Source organism: Myodes glareolus, chromosome 18 (genome assembly GCF_982192425.1).
Source record: "Myodes glareolus chromosome 18, mMyoGla1.1, whole genome shotgun sequence".
Classification (NCBI taxonomy): domain Eukaryota; kingdom Metazoa; phylum Chordata; class Mammalia; order Rodentia; family Cricetidae; genus Myodes; species Myodes glareolus.
Genome location: NC_142043.1, coordinates 66,411,770 through 66,430,033, shown reverse-complemented (window position 1 = coordinate 66,430,033; position 18,264 = coordinate 66,411,770). Strand labels below are relative to the sequence as shown.

Here is an 18,264-nt window from a genome sequence, read left to right as displayed (position 1 = left end):
ACAAGTGGAGTCAGATGGGTAGAACATGCATGCCTTGCTCTGGAACCTGCTGAGAATGACCTGGTTGGGTGGTCATCATGGACAGCTGTCGTGTTTCCCCAGCCAAGCTGAACCTGTATGTGCAGTTACACCTGCTGGCCTTCCCTGCTCCCCACAGGCTCACCCCAAGGGAGGACACTCAAGGTGGAAGTTGAAAAAGCCACATCATGTAGGAGCCATAGTCATTTCCCCACTTACAAACCAGTTTAGAGAACTGAGTTTAAAGAGTGGTCAGGACTCACACACTGTGGAAAAGGAGAGTTGTCTTCTTAGGGTTTGTGGAAACACAGGGAGTATGAGGGCTGAAGGCTTCCAGAGTCTCCCTCAGGCCAGGAAGGTACATCCTGGGGAGGTGGGGAACAACTAAATGAGTCTGTGAAGAACAAAGATTTAGTGGGGGGTGAGTCGGGGCTGGTGGTGAAGGAACAGTAGTAGCAGCCTGTCCAAATGGTTTAAGGAACTGAAAGAAGCAGCACACCCAGAGTAGGCCTGGGGTGGGGGAAGGTCATATGGGCACCACTGATTGGGTGAGCAGCCGGACCAGGTCATCTCATCTGACCTTTAGGCCATGGTAGGACATTTATATCTTATTCTCTAAACCAAGGAAATTCCTTGAATTTAAGATAGTCACAGTGTATTTGTTTGTTAGTGTTTTAAGGCCTGAACTCAGGTCGGCCTGCCTCTGCCTCCCGAGTGCTGGGATTGAAGGCGTGTGCCATCATAGCCCGGCCCTATTTGTTTTTTTTGAAGTTGTGTATGTGTGTGTGGGGTTTGAGCAACATGTAGGATTGGACTTAGGTCATCAGGCTTGGTGACAAGCACCTTTACCTGCTGAACAAGGGTGGCTGGAGCAACCAGATGGCCATCCACTCACCCGGTGTGACAGTGACAGGAGGAGCGGGGGTGTGGGGTTCTCAGTACTCACTTCCCCAGCACTGCCTGCTGTCTGGCCTCCTAGAGGGGGCTTTGGGAGGGCTGTGTAGTGAATTTTCTCATTTCTGTGACCAAAGACCTGATGAATGGTTTAAAGGAGCAAAGGCTACTTCAACTCTTCTTTTCTCAGGGTCTTTGTGTGGGTACCTGGACCCATAGACTTGAGCAGAGCATCATGGGGTAGAAAAGATGCCCAACCCAAGTGACCTCCTTCCAGCCAACTTCCACCTCCTAAGTAAAAACAACAACAAAGTTATATTTGTTCAGTTTGTGGGGGTGGAGGTCAGAGGACATTTTTGAGTTGGTTTTCTCCTTCTACTATTTGAGTTCGAGGAACCAAACTCAGGTTGTCAGGCCCAACCCTTACCCACTAAGCCATCTGATTGGGCCCTCCCGTCTCCTAAATTTTCAAGACTCTCTAGCTAGACATGGTGGCACATCTGTAGTTCCAGTGTTCTGGAGGTAGGGGCAGAAAGTTCAGGAGTTATCTTTAGTTATTTAGTGAGCCTAAGGCAAATTTGAGACTTTGCCTAATAACAGTAACAGAAGGAAACATCAGTGTCACCGGCTGGGACTCAAGTGTTTACACATGCGCCTTTGGAGGGCGTTCTACTTTGAACCTAGGTATAGAGGAGGTTGTCAGGAGGAGAATGTAGGAGGCTGCCCAGGACATCCCTTGAGAAGAACTCCATTATCAGGAGTACACAATGCAGAGACGGTTCTAGAAAGCCTGTAGAAATGTTGATATGAATGTCTGTAGAGGAAGCGGAAGTGGTGGCCATGCCAGATGCTAATCCAGGAAAGTGGTCGTTGGACCAGGAATGGACTTGGGAAGGAAGAGCAGCAGTTCCGGCAGGCCGGATTGAAGGAGGAACGGGAGCTGAGAACAAGCTTCATATTTAGAACTGAATGAATTATCTGAGAATTTGTGCCTTCTCAGGGGCCTCTCGGGCAGTGCCAGGGCCTCTGGTCCCTGAAGTATATATACTTTGAACAGCAGAGATGTAGGTTAGGAACTCTTGTTTTAGTGTTTGAAAGGTCTGAGAAAATGCAAACCACTGGCCTTTCTTCAGTTTCTGGTTGCAGCTCTAGTATGGTGTTCAGCTTTTTTAACTCCTCAGGTGAAGCTAACATGACTGGCTCTCATACCTTGAGAGTTTGGAGAACTTTTTAAATATGGTAGGGTGTTGTCAAAGAACTTTAATAAAATGGGAAATCTCTAGAGCATATTCTGAAATGAATGACCCAGTAGAAGGGTGGATTTAGTGAGTCAGTGGTAGAGTGTTTGCCTACCATCTACATCCCTGGGTTCAATTCTCAGTCTGTCTCTGTTTGTCATTCTGTCAATCCACCTGCACATACACATATAAATAGTATAATCCAGTATTACAAGGAAAGAAGGAGGATGCAGAGAAATGTCACTGAGAAGATTGTGGTTGGCTTCAAAACACTGTCAATCTGGGGTTTTGATCAGAGGGAATGCCTTAGAGCAAGAGAGGCTGTGGAGAGCATGGTCCAGGGGCAGCTGGGGACACAGGTGTGCATGAAGGGATGGAACTCCCTTTGATAGCTTATATTCTCTCAAGGAAAGTGTGTGTGTGTGGTGGGGGAGGTTGAGAGGCAAAAATGTCAGGTGATTATTTTAGAGTAGAAAATGGCCTTATGAAAAAGGTGGCACTATTTTAGGGCATATTTGAAATTATGTTCAGAAGTTTAGAATTGTTAGCCAGTCTGATTGTACATTTGTTTTTCTTCAACCACAGTTAGCCTTGTATTCAGACGTGGGTAACTAAGTGGTTGGGGTCACCTGAGGTTCGACTATCCAAGGGGAGGAGGGTACAAGGGAGTGATTATCACTATTGAGCAATTAGGGGGCTGGAGAGACAGAGTGATGATTAGGTTGGCAGCTTCGCAGTAGTCAAGGTGGAGTAAACTAAAGCAAGCCGAAAAGCAGGGTGGGGTGCTGGAGTGCAGCCCTGAGGGCTGCCTGAGGTGGAGTTTCCTGAGGGGTCAGGAAACAAGGGCGTTGGATATACCCTCCACTTGGACGTTGTAGTTGCCAAGAATGTTGACAGGAGTTGTGAACGGAGGGATGTCTTCTCTGATAGGACAGACTTTTGGTGGGTGACGGAAAATTCTAGTCAATAGATAACAGTAGCAGGACTGAGGGTTTTTCAGAATTGCAAGCAGGAAAGCAAATGGGAAGTAGTTTTGAAATGATGTGAAGGCACCTGTGCTACAGGGACGTGTGTGCAGAGAGAGCGCCCTCTGATGGCAGGACTGTCGGAAGTGTCTGCTTATCTTACTGCATAGAGGGGTAGACAAGGCTCAGAAAGGAGGCTGGATCGGTCCAAGTGTTACACAAATCAAACTGACGGCTAACAATTGAGGATCCATGTGGGTTTGAGGGTGAGAGGAGGACTCCTGGAGCAAGGGAAAGTTGGCGTCATCCTAGCTGACAGCGATGCTGTGCTGTCATTCGTCAGTGTTGTTTTCCCATCTTTATTCCAAGGTCACTGTGTCCATCACTATTGTAAGTGTTTATTCTCCCTGCCACTCCTCCCTGCCTGCACCCAGAGAGCTTCCCACTCTACCTCAGTCTATAAAGTGCCCAACACTTTGGAAAGAGCTCCTTCTTCTGAAAGCAGGGTGATTTCTGAGGCCTTTCCTTTGACTAGCATCTAGTAGCAAGGTGATAGAGAGGCCTGGTCACAGGGTACATACAGAGATTATCAGTGTTGTTTCCTTTGGACAGATGGCTGCCTGGCTTCATGAAGTTTATTCTAACACAGCCACACCCATTTTATAGGTTCTTATTCTCTAGCTGCTTTTAGGCAACAACTGCAAGCTGAGTGTGAGGAACCTTACCTAGGGTCTGGAGAGTATAAAACCCTACTCTCTGTATCTCTCTGGAAAGCACTTGCTACCACTGATGGAGACATAGAGGAGACAGAAAAAAGCATGGAGAGTAAACCAGAGCTCCTCTAGGCAGTGGGCGGAGTCATTGTCGTCTTCATCTTAGTCTCTGTTCTTTCTGTGTCCTGCCACACATTTAAGTTGGAAATGGAATTGCCTTGAAAGTATTAAGTAGTTTTTGGAGCACTTTTAACGGTGGATTTTTGTTGTTGTTGTTTTTTCTCCTTAGTGCTGCTTTTGATACAAAGACAGGACATCGTGTGGCAGTGAAGAAGCTGTCAAGACCGTTTCAGTCCATCATTCATGCCAAAAGGACCTACAGAGAGCTGCGCCTGCTGAAGCACATGAAACATGAGAATGTGAGTTCTCATGTTCTTGCACAGACCAAGGGCTTGGTGTGCACTGCTGCAGGTGCACACACCCCACACTGGGGCTGTCAGGTTGGGTTGTGCTGCTTGAGGATGATGGTGGTGCCTCTCCCCAGAGCTGTAGTTTATTCCAGGATCTTAAGAAGCACTTATTTTTTTTTATTTTAATTAAAAAAAATTATGTATAGTTACTGTGATTTGTGTTTGCCTTCTTGAGTTTATGTGAGTCATGTGGTAAAGGGCCCTTGGAGGCCAGAAGATGTCAGATTCCCTGGAACTGGAGTCACAGGTGCTTGGGAGCCACTATGTGGGTACTGAGAACCAAACCTGGCTGCTCTGCAAGACTAGCCAGTGCTCTTAACTGCGGAGCCATCTCTCCAGCCTTTCTTTTTATGTAACTCTTTATTTTGTGGGTATGTATATTTGCATGTGTGCGTGTGTATGTGATGTCAAAGGACAGCTTGTGGAAGTTGGCCCACTGTAGTCTGTAATTCTACTTTCAGGGATCTGATACCCACTTCTGGCCTCAGTTAGCACTGTGCACATGTGGTTCACAGACATAACATGCAGGCAAAACACCTATATACACAAAATGATAAGAAAGTTTTTTGAAGAAAGATAGAGTTTTACTTTTTATAAGTTTTGTAATTATGTATATGTGTTTGTGTACATGTGGGGATATATATACACTTGTGTGCAGTGCTTAGCAGCACTGTCATTGTATGTTAGATAGGGCCCAGTCGTAAAGGCCCCATACTCAGATATTAGTGGGTTTTGTCTTTTAAAGGTTGGTTGGTTGGTTTGTTTGAGACAGGATCAATCTACTTAGCTCTGGCTGGATTGGAACTGCTGAACCACTCTAACTCCGTTGCTTTGTTTGTTTGTTTGTTTGTTTTTTTAAAAAGCAGGCACATAGTTGAATGTCTCAATTTTCTTTTCTACTGACATATTTAAAGGAAAGATGGGAAAAGACCAGAAAACTTACACTTAATATAGAAATTGTCTCACCTTTCAGATTATGCTGCAGACATTTGTTAGGCACTTAAGATATAGAAGCAGTTCTGCACAGTGAAGAACTCAGACCGTCCTGGGGAGATGATGTCTCAGTGGCTATGAGCTCTTGGTACTTTTATAGAGGTTACCAGCAACTACATTGGGTGGCTCACAGCTGCCTGTAATTCTAGCTCCAGGGGATCCAGTGCCTCCCTCTGGCCTCTGAGGATGCACATCACATGCTCATACACTCTAAATATTTAAAGAAACAAAACTTCCAGCAAGTTTGACCTCCAAAGAGACTAGCAACAACATAACCAGGCTCTTCAAGGCCATAACAATATTCAGTCTTTTATACAAAGACTTCTAATGGTAGCAAATGACAGAGACACGGTCATTATGAGGGTAACCAGCTGAGTCAGCTGGCTTGTTCTTGACTGAACTTGAATCCTTGCTCTCATACACATGCTCAAGGGCTGGTCCCTGAGAGGCAGCCTACCAGCTGCATCCTTAGCTGTCTGCACAGTTAGGATAGAGCTAGCTTGCTTGTCTGCAAGTACTGTATATCTTGAATTTAAAAACAAATCCTCAACACACCCAATCCTTAAGAAGAAATGATGTTAACAAGTCTAAAACAGATGCAATGGGGTAAGCAAGTCAGTCCTCCAGCACACCAGTGGGACTGGATTTGGAAGCTGTCCTCTTTCCACCGCAGACCTGATGGGCGCTGTGGGAGCCCACTGCTTTCCTACTGATTCATTTTTCTGTGTTCTTGCAGGTCATCGGTCTGTTGGATGTGTTTACGCCCGCAAGGTCCCTGGAGGAATTCAATGATGTGTGAGTGAATCTTTTGCATTTGCAACATCAGCTGGAGGATGAGGATGAGCAAGTAGTCCACAGAACTGCTCAACAGTGCTCAGACTTCAGGAGAGTGTTCTGTCCCCACCTCTCCTGGGCTCCTGTGGGGAGCATAGAAAGTAAAGATTATGCATGGTGCACTTTATCACTTTTACTGTCTCAGGCTCAGTGTGTCCTGTTCAGAGTCAGCAATGAGTCCTTATGAAAATTTCAGAGTTGCAAAAGAGGGAGTATATGGAATTTTGACTATAGTTTTTTATTTCCTTAAAATGCCTGTCCACATAGATGTTTCCCTCTCTAATCCCTCATGGATAGGGAGGTGATAATGAGGCTACATGCTGATCCCTGAAAGTTTTGTACTGGGGCAGATGGCAGCCCCTGCATTATGGAAACGATTTCTTCCAGTCTGGTGCCTCCTGGAAAGCAGAGCCTGGGATCCCGTCCCAGCAGCCTGGAGTAGAGAGCCGGGGAAAGGTCTCTAAAACGGAAGGAAGGAAAGGTTGTGCATGGATATGTTGTAGTGGCCAGTCACCACTGAGAGCACCTGGGCATAGGAAACTACAGAATGCACTCAGATGGGAGCAGTCTGGTGATCGCGCCTAAGGTTCGCTCCACTGCTGATGAATGCCTTCACATGCGGGGTGGCACCCTTGTGAGAGCAAGACAGATTCCAGCAGGTGTCCTCTGCTCTACAACAGCCTCCCCACTACGACAGCTTCCCTAGTACCTGATTAACACTGTATTATTTTCAACTTGATAGACTGTAGAATCACTGATGGCTTCTGGGCATGCCTGTGGGGATTATCTTGTGAATTAATAGATGTGGGAAGAGCCATCTAAACTGTGGCTGGGACTATTCTCTTGGCGGGGCATCTGGAACTGAATAGGATAGAGAAAAACAAGCTGAGTAGTAGCGTCTAACTCTGCTTGATTGTTGCTGCAGTGTGGTCACCTGTCTCAGGTTCCTGTGGCTGTGACTCCACTCAGATGAACTGTACACTGGAACTGTGAACTTGAGTACAACCTTCTCCCTTAAATTGCCCTGTCCTGCTTTAGAGACACCTGTGCTGTAAGAGAAGAAACATCTTTTAAACATTTTTATGTCTATGGATCTTTTGCCTGTTTGTATGACTGTGCACCATGTGCATTCAGTGCCCACAGAGGAGGGAGGAGGGTGTCATATCCTCTAGGACTGGAGTTACAGATGGTTGTGAGCCATTGTGGGTGCTGGGAATTGAACTCAGGTCCATTTGGAAGAGCAACCAGTTGCTCATAAGTGCTGAACCCTCTCTCCAGCCCGAAGAAGAAACATCTTAAGCACAGTTACGTTTGGTCCTGTTGCAATTCTGGCATTCCTAAATGGAAAGGATGTTTATTGTAAAAGCCAAACAGAATTGTAGGACATTACTATTTTTCCTGAACTTTCTGTATTAGTCAGCTTTCTTTCTCTGTGACAACATGCCTGAGAACATTACCTTATGTCAAGAGGAAAAGGTTATTTTACCTTGTGGTTTTAGAAGTTCCGGGTCATAGTCAGGCTCATGGCTTTTAGGTATCTGCTAGGGGCGCCAGGTAGCAATGGTAAGGAATGTTGGTATAACAAAAACTATTCATCATGTGGCTAGAAAGCAAAATGAAGAAAAGACCGGGATTCCAGTTTTCAAATCCATATTCCTAATGACCTAAGCCCTGCTGCCCAGAGGTTTCACTGCTCCTAATACCCTTTGACACATGGGGTGGGGTGAGGGGGCAGGTCACTCAGCGTCCAGATTATGGCGCTTCCCTCCCAATGCTCCCAGTGCAAAACCAACTTTTCTCCGATCTTTTTTTTTGGGGGGGGGTGCTATTTAATCTTTTCCCAAAAACAAGCAGGCAGATTTTCACTTGTGTGTTACCTTTATAGAAGGGAAAAAACAGAGGGAGAAGTGAATGACAAAGACGGATGGAGAGGAGGAGGAGAGGCACTTTGGCCCATGTGCAGAAACTCAGCCGCGTTAACCTGACCCTGCAAATGAAAGTTTAGGACTGGCAGTAACTAAGAATGACATGCTGTTCCCACAGCCCTGTCTCAGTGCCAGAACAGAGGCTTCCAAGGATTGCCAGAGGCTCCACACAGTGAGCATAGACCATGGAGCCTGCTGCAAGCTGTGGTTGGAAAAGAGAATGTTGTGGAATCTGAATGGGGAACAAATGCTACTGCTGTGTGTCTGTGATTTACTTTGGAAAATGTCAGTTAGGTTTACCCTGGATTTTTATTGAGGATAGACTTTAACAGGGAAAAAAAATGATTTATGGGCTAGCAAATATTGTGTTTTGGTTTAATTGAGCATCCTGGAATAGAAAATGGACCTGTTTTCTTACATTGAAGAGGTCTTAATGAAGACGGAGATCTATTTGAAGGGTTAAATTTTACTGACTATAATTTTATCCCCATAGGGAAGTCCACCAACTATCTAGTGTCTCCCTAGCAAACTAAAGTTACCTTCATTGACTGAGCAAGTCCATGACTGGGGCAGAGCATCTGTCTTCTGTTAACTCCAGCTAGATTCTAACAATTCTTTTGTGGGGTTTGTTTTTTTCCAAGACAGGGTTTCTCTGTGTAACACTCCTGACTGTCCTGGAACTAGCTCTTGTAGACCCAGACTGGCCTCAAACTCACAGAGATCTACCTGCCTCTGCCTCCCAAGTGCTGGTTTACCACCACTGCCCAACTTGTTTTTGTTTTTTTAAGATTTATTTTTTATTATTTTGTATGTGTCTAAGAGTGGCTGTGTGTGTTTGTACCTGGTAGTTCACATCTTCTGTCTAAAGCTGTAAGTGGTTGTGAGCCACAGTGTGCGTCCTAGGAAAGAAGCCAGTGCTCTTCATCCCTGAGCCCTCACTAGTCCCAGCTCTTCTGTGAATTGAGCAGCTCTCAGGTACTACATGATGAAATGCTGAGTCCCTGCCAGACAACTAGCGTACTCTCCCTAGAAACGGAGAACCTGAGCCTATTAGGAAAGTGTTTTACTGCTGACTTTTGTGATGTTGATAACAGTCAAAATTAGCACCTGTCCAGAGCACCTGTCCAGAGCAGTGCTTATTTCTGTATTCTTCAGAGCCAGTGAAGAGCACACCCAAGAGAACAAACTTTTCAGTACGATTGCAGGGTTTGCAGGGCCACAGCGATAACAAGACTGTCCGGTATTACACCTTTGTGTGTGCCAGAGCCTAGAGCCTATGTCTCCTAAAAACATTTGTGTCCACTAAGAAAAATAGGCAATCAAACAACACCCTGAGAACCAAAGATGAAGGTTGCTGGATGCACAGCAAGCTCTGATTTTTATATGCATTTCCCGTGCTAATTAGCAAAACCTATAATTGCCTTTCAGGTGCACAGTTGACTTTTGTCTATCCTCTTCCTGTGTTTGTGCCTTTGTTTCAAGTATCACTTTTCATTTCCTCATTCAGATTTTTGCTTCATCTCTAAGACCACATATACCTGCCAGAAGGGAACAGTAGGTTGCGCGTTTTGTTTGTGACCAGCAACTGCGGGCACTGGGATGACTTGGGAAATGAGCATATCTAATTTTGACTGCTGTCTGACTTGGTGGGGCAGGTGGCACGTTTATACAGAGGCACACACGGGAGATCACGTTATTGCCTGGACTATTTCATTGGCGTGCATTCTGACCTCATACTGCAAATATTTGGAAATGCAGAAAATTTGAGTAGCTGGTGTTGGAGTCCAGTCCAGAAAGAGCTGCGGCTCTCCCAGCCGTCCTTACCACAGAGGCTCTCTGCCATTTCTTCCCTGTTTATAGCTTCTCATTCCTGGTTTCTTCCTTCCTTCTCTTTGTTTCATTCATTCATTGGTGCGGGAGAATTGTCTATATTCTGTTTTATGTTTATATCATGTTTTAAATAAACGCTGATTGGCCAGGCAGGAGGTATAGGCTGGGAAACCAGACAGGAAGTGGAAATGATGCAAGGAGAGCAGGAGAATTCTGGGGAGGAGGAAGCTGATTGCTCCCACTCCTGCCCAGATCACCGAAGCAGTAGGATGTGAGCTGCCCCACTGAAAAAGGTACTGAGCCACATGGCTAACATAGATCAGAAAAATGGGTTAATCAAGATGTGAGAGTTAGCCAGTAAGAAGCCTGACCTAACGGGCCAATCAGCTTTATAACTTACGGAGTCCAACCCCTTCAATTCATTCATTTATTTGAGATGGGAGCTCACTATGTATCTCAGCTAACAAACTCTTTCCAATTAGTTTGTATTTGAGGTGGGATCTCATGTATCCCAGAGTAGCTTCAGATTTACTATCCGACCAAGGATGACCTCGATCTCCAGCTTCTCCTGCCTTCTTCCCAGTGCTTAGATAACAAGCAGGAACCACCATACCCGGTCTATGTTGTGCTGGGCATAGAACCAGGGCTTCATGCATGCCAAGCAAGCACTCTGCCCCTATCAACTTAACCACACCCAGTCCCCTGCTTTGTTCATGAAGAGACACAAGAGCTTCTAAGTGGCCCTCATTTTGATGAGAGCTGGTGAGCAGCTGACCACTAGGCTGGCCTTGCCCCTGTGGAAAGTGCAGTTCCCCAGTAAGCTTGAACATTCTGGTTCAGTTAACTAGAACTGAAGGGATCAAGTCAGTGAGGACTTCAGGGTTTGCTTTTATCGATTCTATTTGGTGTTTATATCTACCTCTACCAGACACAGCTCTCGTCCTTGAGGAAGACAGCAAACACACATAGTCTATAATCACTGTGTTGAGATTATTGGTGAAGAAAAGCAAAATTTAAATGAGCACATGTTTTGCAGTGTGGTAGATTTGGAGAGCACCCCCCCCACCATGACCTGTCTCTGTACATGAAATGACCTCGTGTGACTCACTTTCCACTTCTGTCTCTGTCCTTGTGTTCTTCCTCTAATACGGACAATCAACTGTATCCCCAACAAAACCTCTGTGTGGTCACCACCATGGCCAAGCTCTCCACATTTGCTGATTGGCTCTCATTTCCCCTTGAATCCCATACTAACCATGGACTTCCGATCAGAAACATGTTGCCTGTGCTCCTAACTAAGCTGTGACCCCAAGTCACTGTGTCCTTTGGTCTGCTGGGTTCTTTGCAAAGTTGTCAGCTTATATTTCTGCCTGTTTGATCCCGTGCCTTCTGCATCTACTAGAGAGGTTGCTTTTCTTTCCTGAGTTGTTAGCGGTGTTTGGCAGGTATTACTTATGAAAGAAATAAATGCAAGCACCTATTGGGTATAGAGTGCTTGGGGGTCTCAGGCATTGCTACCCACCCCAGCTGATGTTTCCAGAGAATGCTGTGCAAAATAGTCCCTGAGCTAGTGCTCAGTTGGAGTTGGAAAGACTAAGAAAGGAGAGCCAAGCCAGATATCCAGAGAGAACTGGGGGTGAAGTACTGCAGTAGCACAGGGGCTGTCATGGCAGTGGGACTGGGGAGATGGCTCAGCAGTAAGAGCCCTGGCTGCATTTCCAGGGGACCATGACTTGTTTCCCAGTACCCATATGGCAGCTCTCAACTCTCTGTAACACCAGTTTCAAGAGATCCCTCTTCTGGCTTCTGAGGATACCAGGCACATACGTGGTACACATACATACACACAGGCAAAGCACTCATACACATAAAATAAAAATAAATAAATCTTGAAGAAAAAAACCAGATGTATACTGGGGAGAAGCTGAAATGAGAGGGAGGGGCTAGGTTATTCATGACTTTATAAGCTAAGGAGATTGTCCCAGAAAAGAGATCAAAGGGTCCGGGGCATGGTGTGGGGCTGGGAAGGGGAGTAAAGGCTTTGCTTTTATGTGGTGTGACTTCCATTCAGCTCCTTCTCCAGTTACTCACACCACAGAAACTCCATAATATTCAAGGATATTTCATTGTAGCAGATGTAGTTTTTCTCCTGAGTATACACTACCAGGGTCAGAACTGGATGAGTATAACAGCTGAAAACAGAGGCTTTTCTGTATAGTGATATTCCTTATTAGTAGCTGCTGTCAGCTTTTTTCTGCTTTGGATTCCTGGAAACACTTCCTTAGTTCATAAACATGGTCCACCAGACGTGATGATGCACACCTTTAAGCCCAGCACTCTGGAGGCAGCGAGAGGCAGATCTCAAGGCCAGTTGGTCTGTCTACATAGCAAGTTCCAGACATCCAGGGCCACATAGAGAAACCCTGTCTTGAAAAACCAAAACAAATAAAAACCAGAACCATGGTCCACTACAGCAACGAACTAAAACTAAAACATTCAATCTGTGGTGCTAGCTGGTTGTAGTAGCAGCTCTGCTCCAGTCTGGATGGAGTTGTCTGTCTTATCCTGAGGGAGGAACATTTGGGATCTGATTTAGGCTTTTGAAAAGAAGTGCTCTGTTCTTTGGTGAGGATTGGTGGTTAGTGTCATCTCCTGGAGCTGGTTTAAGCCCTGTTTAAATATGGAAGGCAAGCTCTGCCTTTTTGTAACTGCTTTGAGTGGAACCAGTACTGGTGGAGATAGCAGGCTAGAGCAAGAGGCTTTTGTTTTGTTTTGAACCTTCATTGTATTACGCTTTCAAAAGGCATGGGAGGGGGGGAATCTTGACAACTGGATGTCACCCAAGCTGGACTTAGTAAAGGGGGCTCTGAGACAGGGCACAGTCTAGCGTCCTGAGTCCCACCTAGTGCTTGCTGGCCCAGTGCATCTCACTGATTCGCATCCCTGGGTGATGGATATGTGAGGGACTTAAGTTTAGAGGGCACCACCTTCGCAAGAGAGAAGCGAGATTCTAATCCGGTTGTGAAGTCATCGTTTTGGCCTTCAATTTATGACGTAATCTCACTTAATCCTTTAAAGATGAAGTATTAGATAGCTTTCCAACTACAGTGCACTGCAGCCTTCCTTAATTTATTTTAGGAATTTACTGTTTAGTCCAGAGATGGTATTAGACGTGTCTTCTCAAATGTCATGAAGTACGCTCGCCATAATCAAATCCTGTAGAGACATGTGGCTCTCCAGCGGTGCCCCTTTCCGAGTGTCCATCTTGCTTCCATGGTGCTAGGTGGAGCCAGGCTTGACTTTTGAGTGAGTTCATCTGTACTTGTCCTTCCATGTCCTACTCACTGGTCTGAGAAGCCTGACTGCCATGAAGAGAAGCTCTGGATAGTGCTTGCTCCTGTTCTCTGTGGTGTGATTTGCTTTGAAGCTCCTTCTATATGTGAGCTGAAATTTGATACCTGATGGTTCTAGATTGACTTTGAACCTTGTGGAAACAGCATGGGGTGAAATAATTCTACCACAAGCAGTGCTGTATCCTAGGAGCAGTGTCCGATTTCTTCCTGTGGAAACGACCGATTGTGTGCTTGTGCAGTGGTTTGACGGACGCAGCCTCCTAGACATGTCTGTGATAAAATGCATCAGAAGCACTGAGCCCATTCATTCATCTCCAGATCGTCCCATACTATTGTGTGTGGTAGAGAAAGGCACTGAGAGTTACACAGGGGCGGGTGGTCTATCATGTTTGCTTGTGTGTTTGTGGTGGTGCAGAAGCATGTGTGCCATGGTGCACATACAGAAGTCAGAGGACAACTTTGGGGAGTTGGTTCTTTTCCATCCACCATGAGTCCTAGTGGGTGAATTTAGGATGTCATGGTGAGTGCCCTAGTCAGTGTTGTTATATTTATCATATTGTCTGCCGGTTTGAGACTAGAAATAAGATAGGTTCCTGAAGCAGTATTTGAGCTGCAGACTTTTAATCCCGGCACTCAGGAGGGTGAGGCAGAAGAATGTCCAGTTCAAGGCCAGCCCAGGTAAATAGTGAGACCTTGTCTCAAAAGCTCCAGGACTGGGGGTGTAATTCACAAGAGTGTCTGCCAGCATGCACGAGACACTGTTCAGTCCTCAGCACTACCAAAAAAGTGAATGGATGGGATTAAGAGGGGATAGTGCTGTGCTCTTGACAGTCTTCATTAAATATTCAAAAGCCATTAAAGAAATCATCTAGAGGGCTGGAGAGATGGTTTAGTGGTTAAGAGCATTGCCTGCTCTTCCAAAGGTCCTGAGTTCAATTCCCAGCAACAACATGGTGGCTCACAACCATCTGTAATGAGGTCTGGTGCCTTCTTCTGGCCTGCAGGCACACATATTGACAGAATATTATATACGTAGCAAATAAATAAATAAATAGAAATAAATAAATAATCATCTAGAGATAAGGTATCCTTGGTTATTGTGACATCTTAAAATATTAAATTTTTTTTAATTTATGTATGCATGTGTGCATATTATATAAATTTTCATGCCACACAGCCTGCGTGTGGAGGCCAGAGGACAGCTTGTAGGAGTCAGTTCTCTCCACAGCGTGGGTCCTGAACATGGACCTCAAGTTGTCAGCCTTGGCAGCTGCCTTTGATTATAGTCTTTGAGGCCTGGAACATCACTGTAATAAAAACTACCTTGATGAAAACACTTCAGAGAGTCTAATTTACTCTTTTGGGTTTTTTGTTTGTTTTTCAAGATAGGGTTTCTCTGTAGCTTTGGAGCTTGTCCTAAAACTTGCTCTGTAAACCAGACTGGCCTCGAACTCACGGAAATCTGCCTATCTCTGCCTTCTGAGTACTAGGATTAAAGGCATGTGCCACCACCGCCTGGCTTACTCTTTATATTTTTAAGAATTACTGTATGTATATGTTAGAGGGTATGTATCTGGAGCTGGAGTTACAGGCAGTTGTGAGCCACCTGATATGGATTCTGGGAACTGAACTCTGAGGAGCATTTTTACTGATCATCTATCTATCTCTCCAGCCTTCTAATTTACTCTTTAAATTACACGTAGAGCTCATCTTTTTCCTTAAGGCTGTATAAATATGCAAGTTTTAGAAAACTGGCTAAAATCTCACTTTAAAGTCATAACTAGGCCAATCCCTCTGGTCTACTTACGACAGTAGACTAGCTGAGCACTGTGAGAGGCAGCTGAGCTCAGCCTTGTGGTTCTGCTCTGCTCTTTCTGCCGCCATCCTGGTGCTGTGGTAATGGTGGGGTGAAGACGTTGGGTCTAGAATCTCTGTGGCAAACCTGCTGGGCTTGAATGCAGTCACTCCCATATAAAGGCAGGGTTACTACTCAGCACCACACCTGTGGGAACTTCTGGACCGCCCTGTTCCTGCTTCCTTTAGGGTAGTGCCAGTAAACAGCCTTTTGCTAGTCATTCCTGGAAAAAAGAAAATTAGACTTTGAAAATCTAAGGGCACACCTATTTTAAAACCTACAACATAGGGCTGGAAAGGTGGCTCAGCGGTTAACTTGGGTCTTCCAGAGGACCCAGGTTCAATTCCCAGCACCCATATGACAGCTCACAACTGTCTGTAACTCAGATTCCAGTGGATCCTATTCCCTCACAGAGACATGCAGGTCATACACAATGCACATACAAATAAAGCAACCTACAGCATAGATTTACAATGAGGTAAAAGTACGATGATGAGATTGCAAGTATATGATCCTTATTATGGGCATGCAATTAGTTATATGTATATTTTTTCCTGCAAAAATAAGAAAGCTGTTGGGACTGAGGTGTGAATTAGAGGACTGCCTAGCATTTTTTTTAAAAAAATATTTTATTTATTTATTATGTATACAATATTCTTTCTGTGTGTATGTCTGCAGGCCAGAAGAGGGCACCAGACCTCATTACAGATGGTTGTGAATCACCATGTAGTTGCTGGGAATTGAACTCAGGACCTTTGGAAGAGCAGGCAGTGCCCTTAACCTCTGAGCCATCTCTCCAGCCCACTGCCTAGCATTCTTGAAGCCCTGGGTGTGATCTCCAGCACTGTTCTATTGCTGTGAACAGACACCATAACCAAGGCAGCTAACAGAGGCAAACATTTAATTGGGGGCTTATAGTTTTAGAGGGTTTTTAGAAGGGGGGCACTGGTGTGGGCTTTTGAAACCTCAGAGTTCACCTCCAGTGAAACCTCCAACAAGGACACACCTCCTATCTTAGAGTTAATTTTGCAGTGATGAAGCACCATGTCCAAAAGCAACTGGTGGTGATGGGGTGCTAATTCACCCACTATTCCATACCATCAGAAGCCTTGAAGGCAGGAGCCTGGATGCAGGAGCCATGCATGGTGGGCTGCTTACTGGCTTGATCCTCATGGTTTGCTCATCCTGCTTTCTTATAGAACCACCCACAATGGACTTGTCATGTCCCCCCCACATCAATCACTTAATTATCTCCATCTTCAGTGTTTTCTTTTCACCTCAGTTTTTTCTTTACAGAACGTGGAAAAGGATACAGCAAGCAGGAATGGGTGTAAATGTGGTGAGATTAGATTGCTAACTTGCAGGTGGCAAAGTTGGGGTTTTGGCTGTCATTGTGGTGCTTCCTGGGCGGTCTTCCCTGGATTATCTGTAACTGCTCTTCTGTTTCTAGGTACTTGGTGACACATCTCATGGGGGCAGACCTGAACAACATCGTGAAGTGTCAGAAGCTTACTGATGACCATGTTCAGTTCCTCATCTACCAGATCCTCCGAGGATTGAAGGTACAACCAGTAACAGTGTCGTGTGGGGAAATGAATTCTCCCCTCTTTCCTGTCTAATGAGGACCTACAACAGTGGGGTTTTCTTATGAGAGACTTAGAAGAGTTACAGAATCAGCCAACCCTGCTGGTTGTGTATTTCCCAGGCCACAAGATTTCTATGGAACAAGTCTAAGTGTTGTGTCATCCATTCCTTTGATTCTTCAGTCTGAATATCCGAAAGGGTTGCTGACCATATTGAAAAGTTAGTAGCTTCTTGATACAAGCTGGTATCTGATCAGTATGATATTGTGGCTTTAAAGTGTTCCTCAGGCCTTGACTGGCCTCTCTGTTCCCTCAGGACTGAAGAAGTAGAGGAAGGAGGACCACTGTGGGCAATAGATGAGTGCCAGACCATCCGGGGTTGGTCTTGGAGGGGAGGGTGCTTTTCAGGGATCAGAACTCTTACTGAGGCCATCATCAAGAAAGAGAAGAGGGGTGACAGCTCCAGTAGGTGGAGTGGAATCGTAGTTAGTGTCACCACCTGAATAGCGACAACCCATTGTAGACCTGGACAGTGCTCACCGGCTGAGGAGACCACTGCAGACTTGTACAGGGTGTGACAGGGAAAGGCTGGAAATGGTTTTCAACCAACTGACACTGTTCTCTTTTGCAGTATATACATTCAGCTGACATAATTCACAGGGTATGTATTGTGCCTTTGACAATGTGGGTGGGGCTGGAAGAGTGACACTAGCTGAGGGCTCTGTCGATAGTGATTGACTTCAGCCTTGCTCTTAGTGGAGGCTGGTAGAGGAGCACTTGCCTTTGTACCTGCTGAAGGCTGATTTGGCTCGGACACTGACTGTAGCTTAGAAATCCGCTTGTCTTCCATTTGTCTGCATCCTCTGTACCAGGAAGTGGGGGGCTCGTTGTGCATCAAACTGATACTGTTCTCTCCGCTTGCTTCTTAGGACCTGAAGCCTAGTAACCTAGCTGTGAATGAAGACTGTGAGCTGAAGGTGAGGAAGAAAGCGTGGAATATCAGACTGGAACTTGAACTGTAGGCTAAGCAAGCTGTTTAAATGACCTCAGAAGTAGATCTCAGTAACATAAACCTTTAATCCCAGCACTCAGGAAGCAGAGGCAGGCAGACCTCTGAGTTCAGGACAGCCTGGTCTACAGAGCGAGTTCCAGGACAGCCAGGGCCACATAAAGAAGCCCTGTCTCAGGGGTGTGGGGGGAGAAGAAGAAAGAAAAGAAAATTAAATTAGAAATATAGCATGTTGGGCTGGAGAGATGGCTCCAAGGCTAAGAATATTGGCTGCTCTTCCAGAGGTCCTGAGTTCAGTTCCCAGAAACAACATGGTGTCTCACAACCATCTGTAATGAGATCTGGTTCCCTCTCCAGTGTGCAGGCATACATGCAGAGAGAACACTAATAAATAAATCTTTAAAAAAAGAAAGAGAGAGAGAGAGAGAGAAATATAACATGCTAATTGTAATAAAGGGGTATTACAATCTCTGTCACGTTAAGGAATGTTAAGCATTCCTTGAGTACTCACTATTAGATAGTTTTCTGAAAAGAAAAATGGCAAAAACTCAATGATTCAAATAAGATAGAAGTGAATTAACTAT

The 18,264-nt window shown here is 45.3% G+C and overlaps 1 protein-coding gene across 3 annotated transcripts in view; it reads left to right on the top strand.

The window, feature by feature from the left end:
- The window catches only part of Mapk14 (mitogen-activated protein kinase 14), a 63,123-nt gene that overhangs the window by 20,592 nt on the left and 24,267 nt on the right, over positions 1-18,264 (top strand). For all 3 annotated transcript variants that reach the window (XM_048451211.3, XM_048451210.3, XM_048451209.3), the window contains exons 2-6: positions 4,118-4,247; positions 6,028-6,086; positions 16,539-16,650; positions 17,303-17,332; positions 17,601-17,648. In XM_048451211.3, coding sequence (XP_048307168.1) covers positions 4,233-4,247; positions 6,028-6,086; positions 16,539-16,650; positions 17,303-17,332; positions 17,601-17,648 — 264 coding nt within the window. In that variant the 5' untranslated portion in view covers positions 4,118-4,232. The remainder of the gene's footprint in view (positions 1-4,117; positions 4,248-6,027; positions 6,087-16,538; positions 16,651-17,302; positions 17,333-17,600; positions 17,649-18,264) is intronic.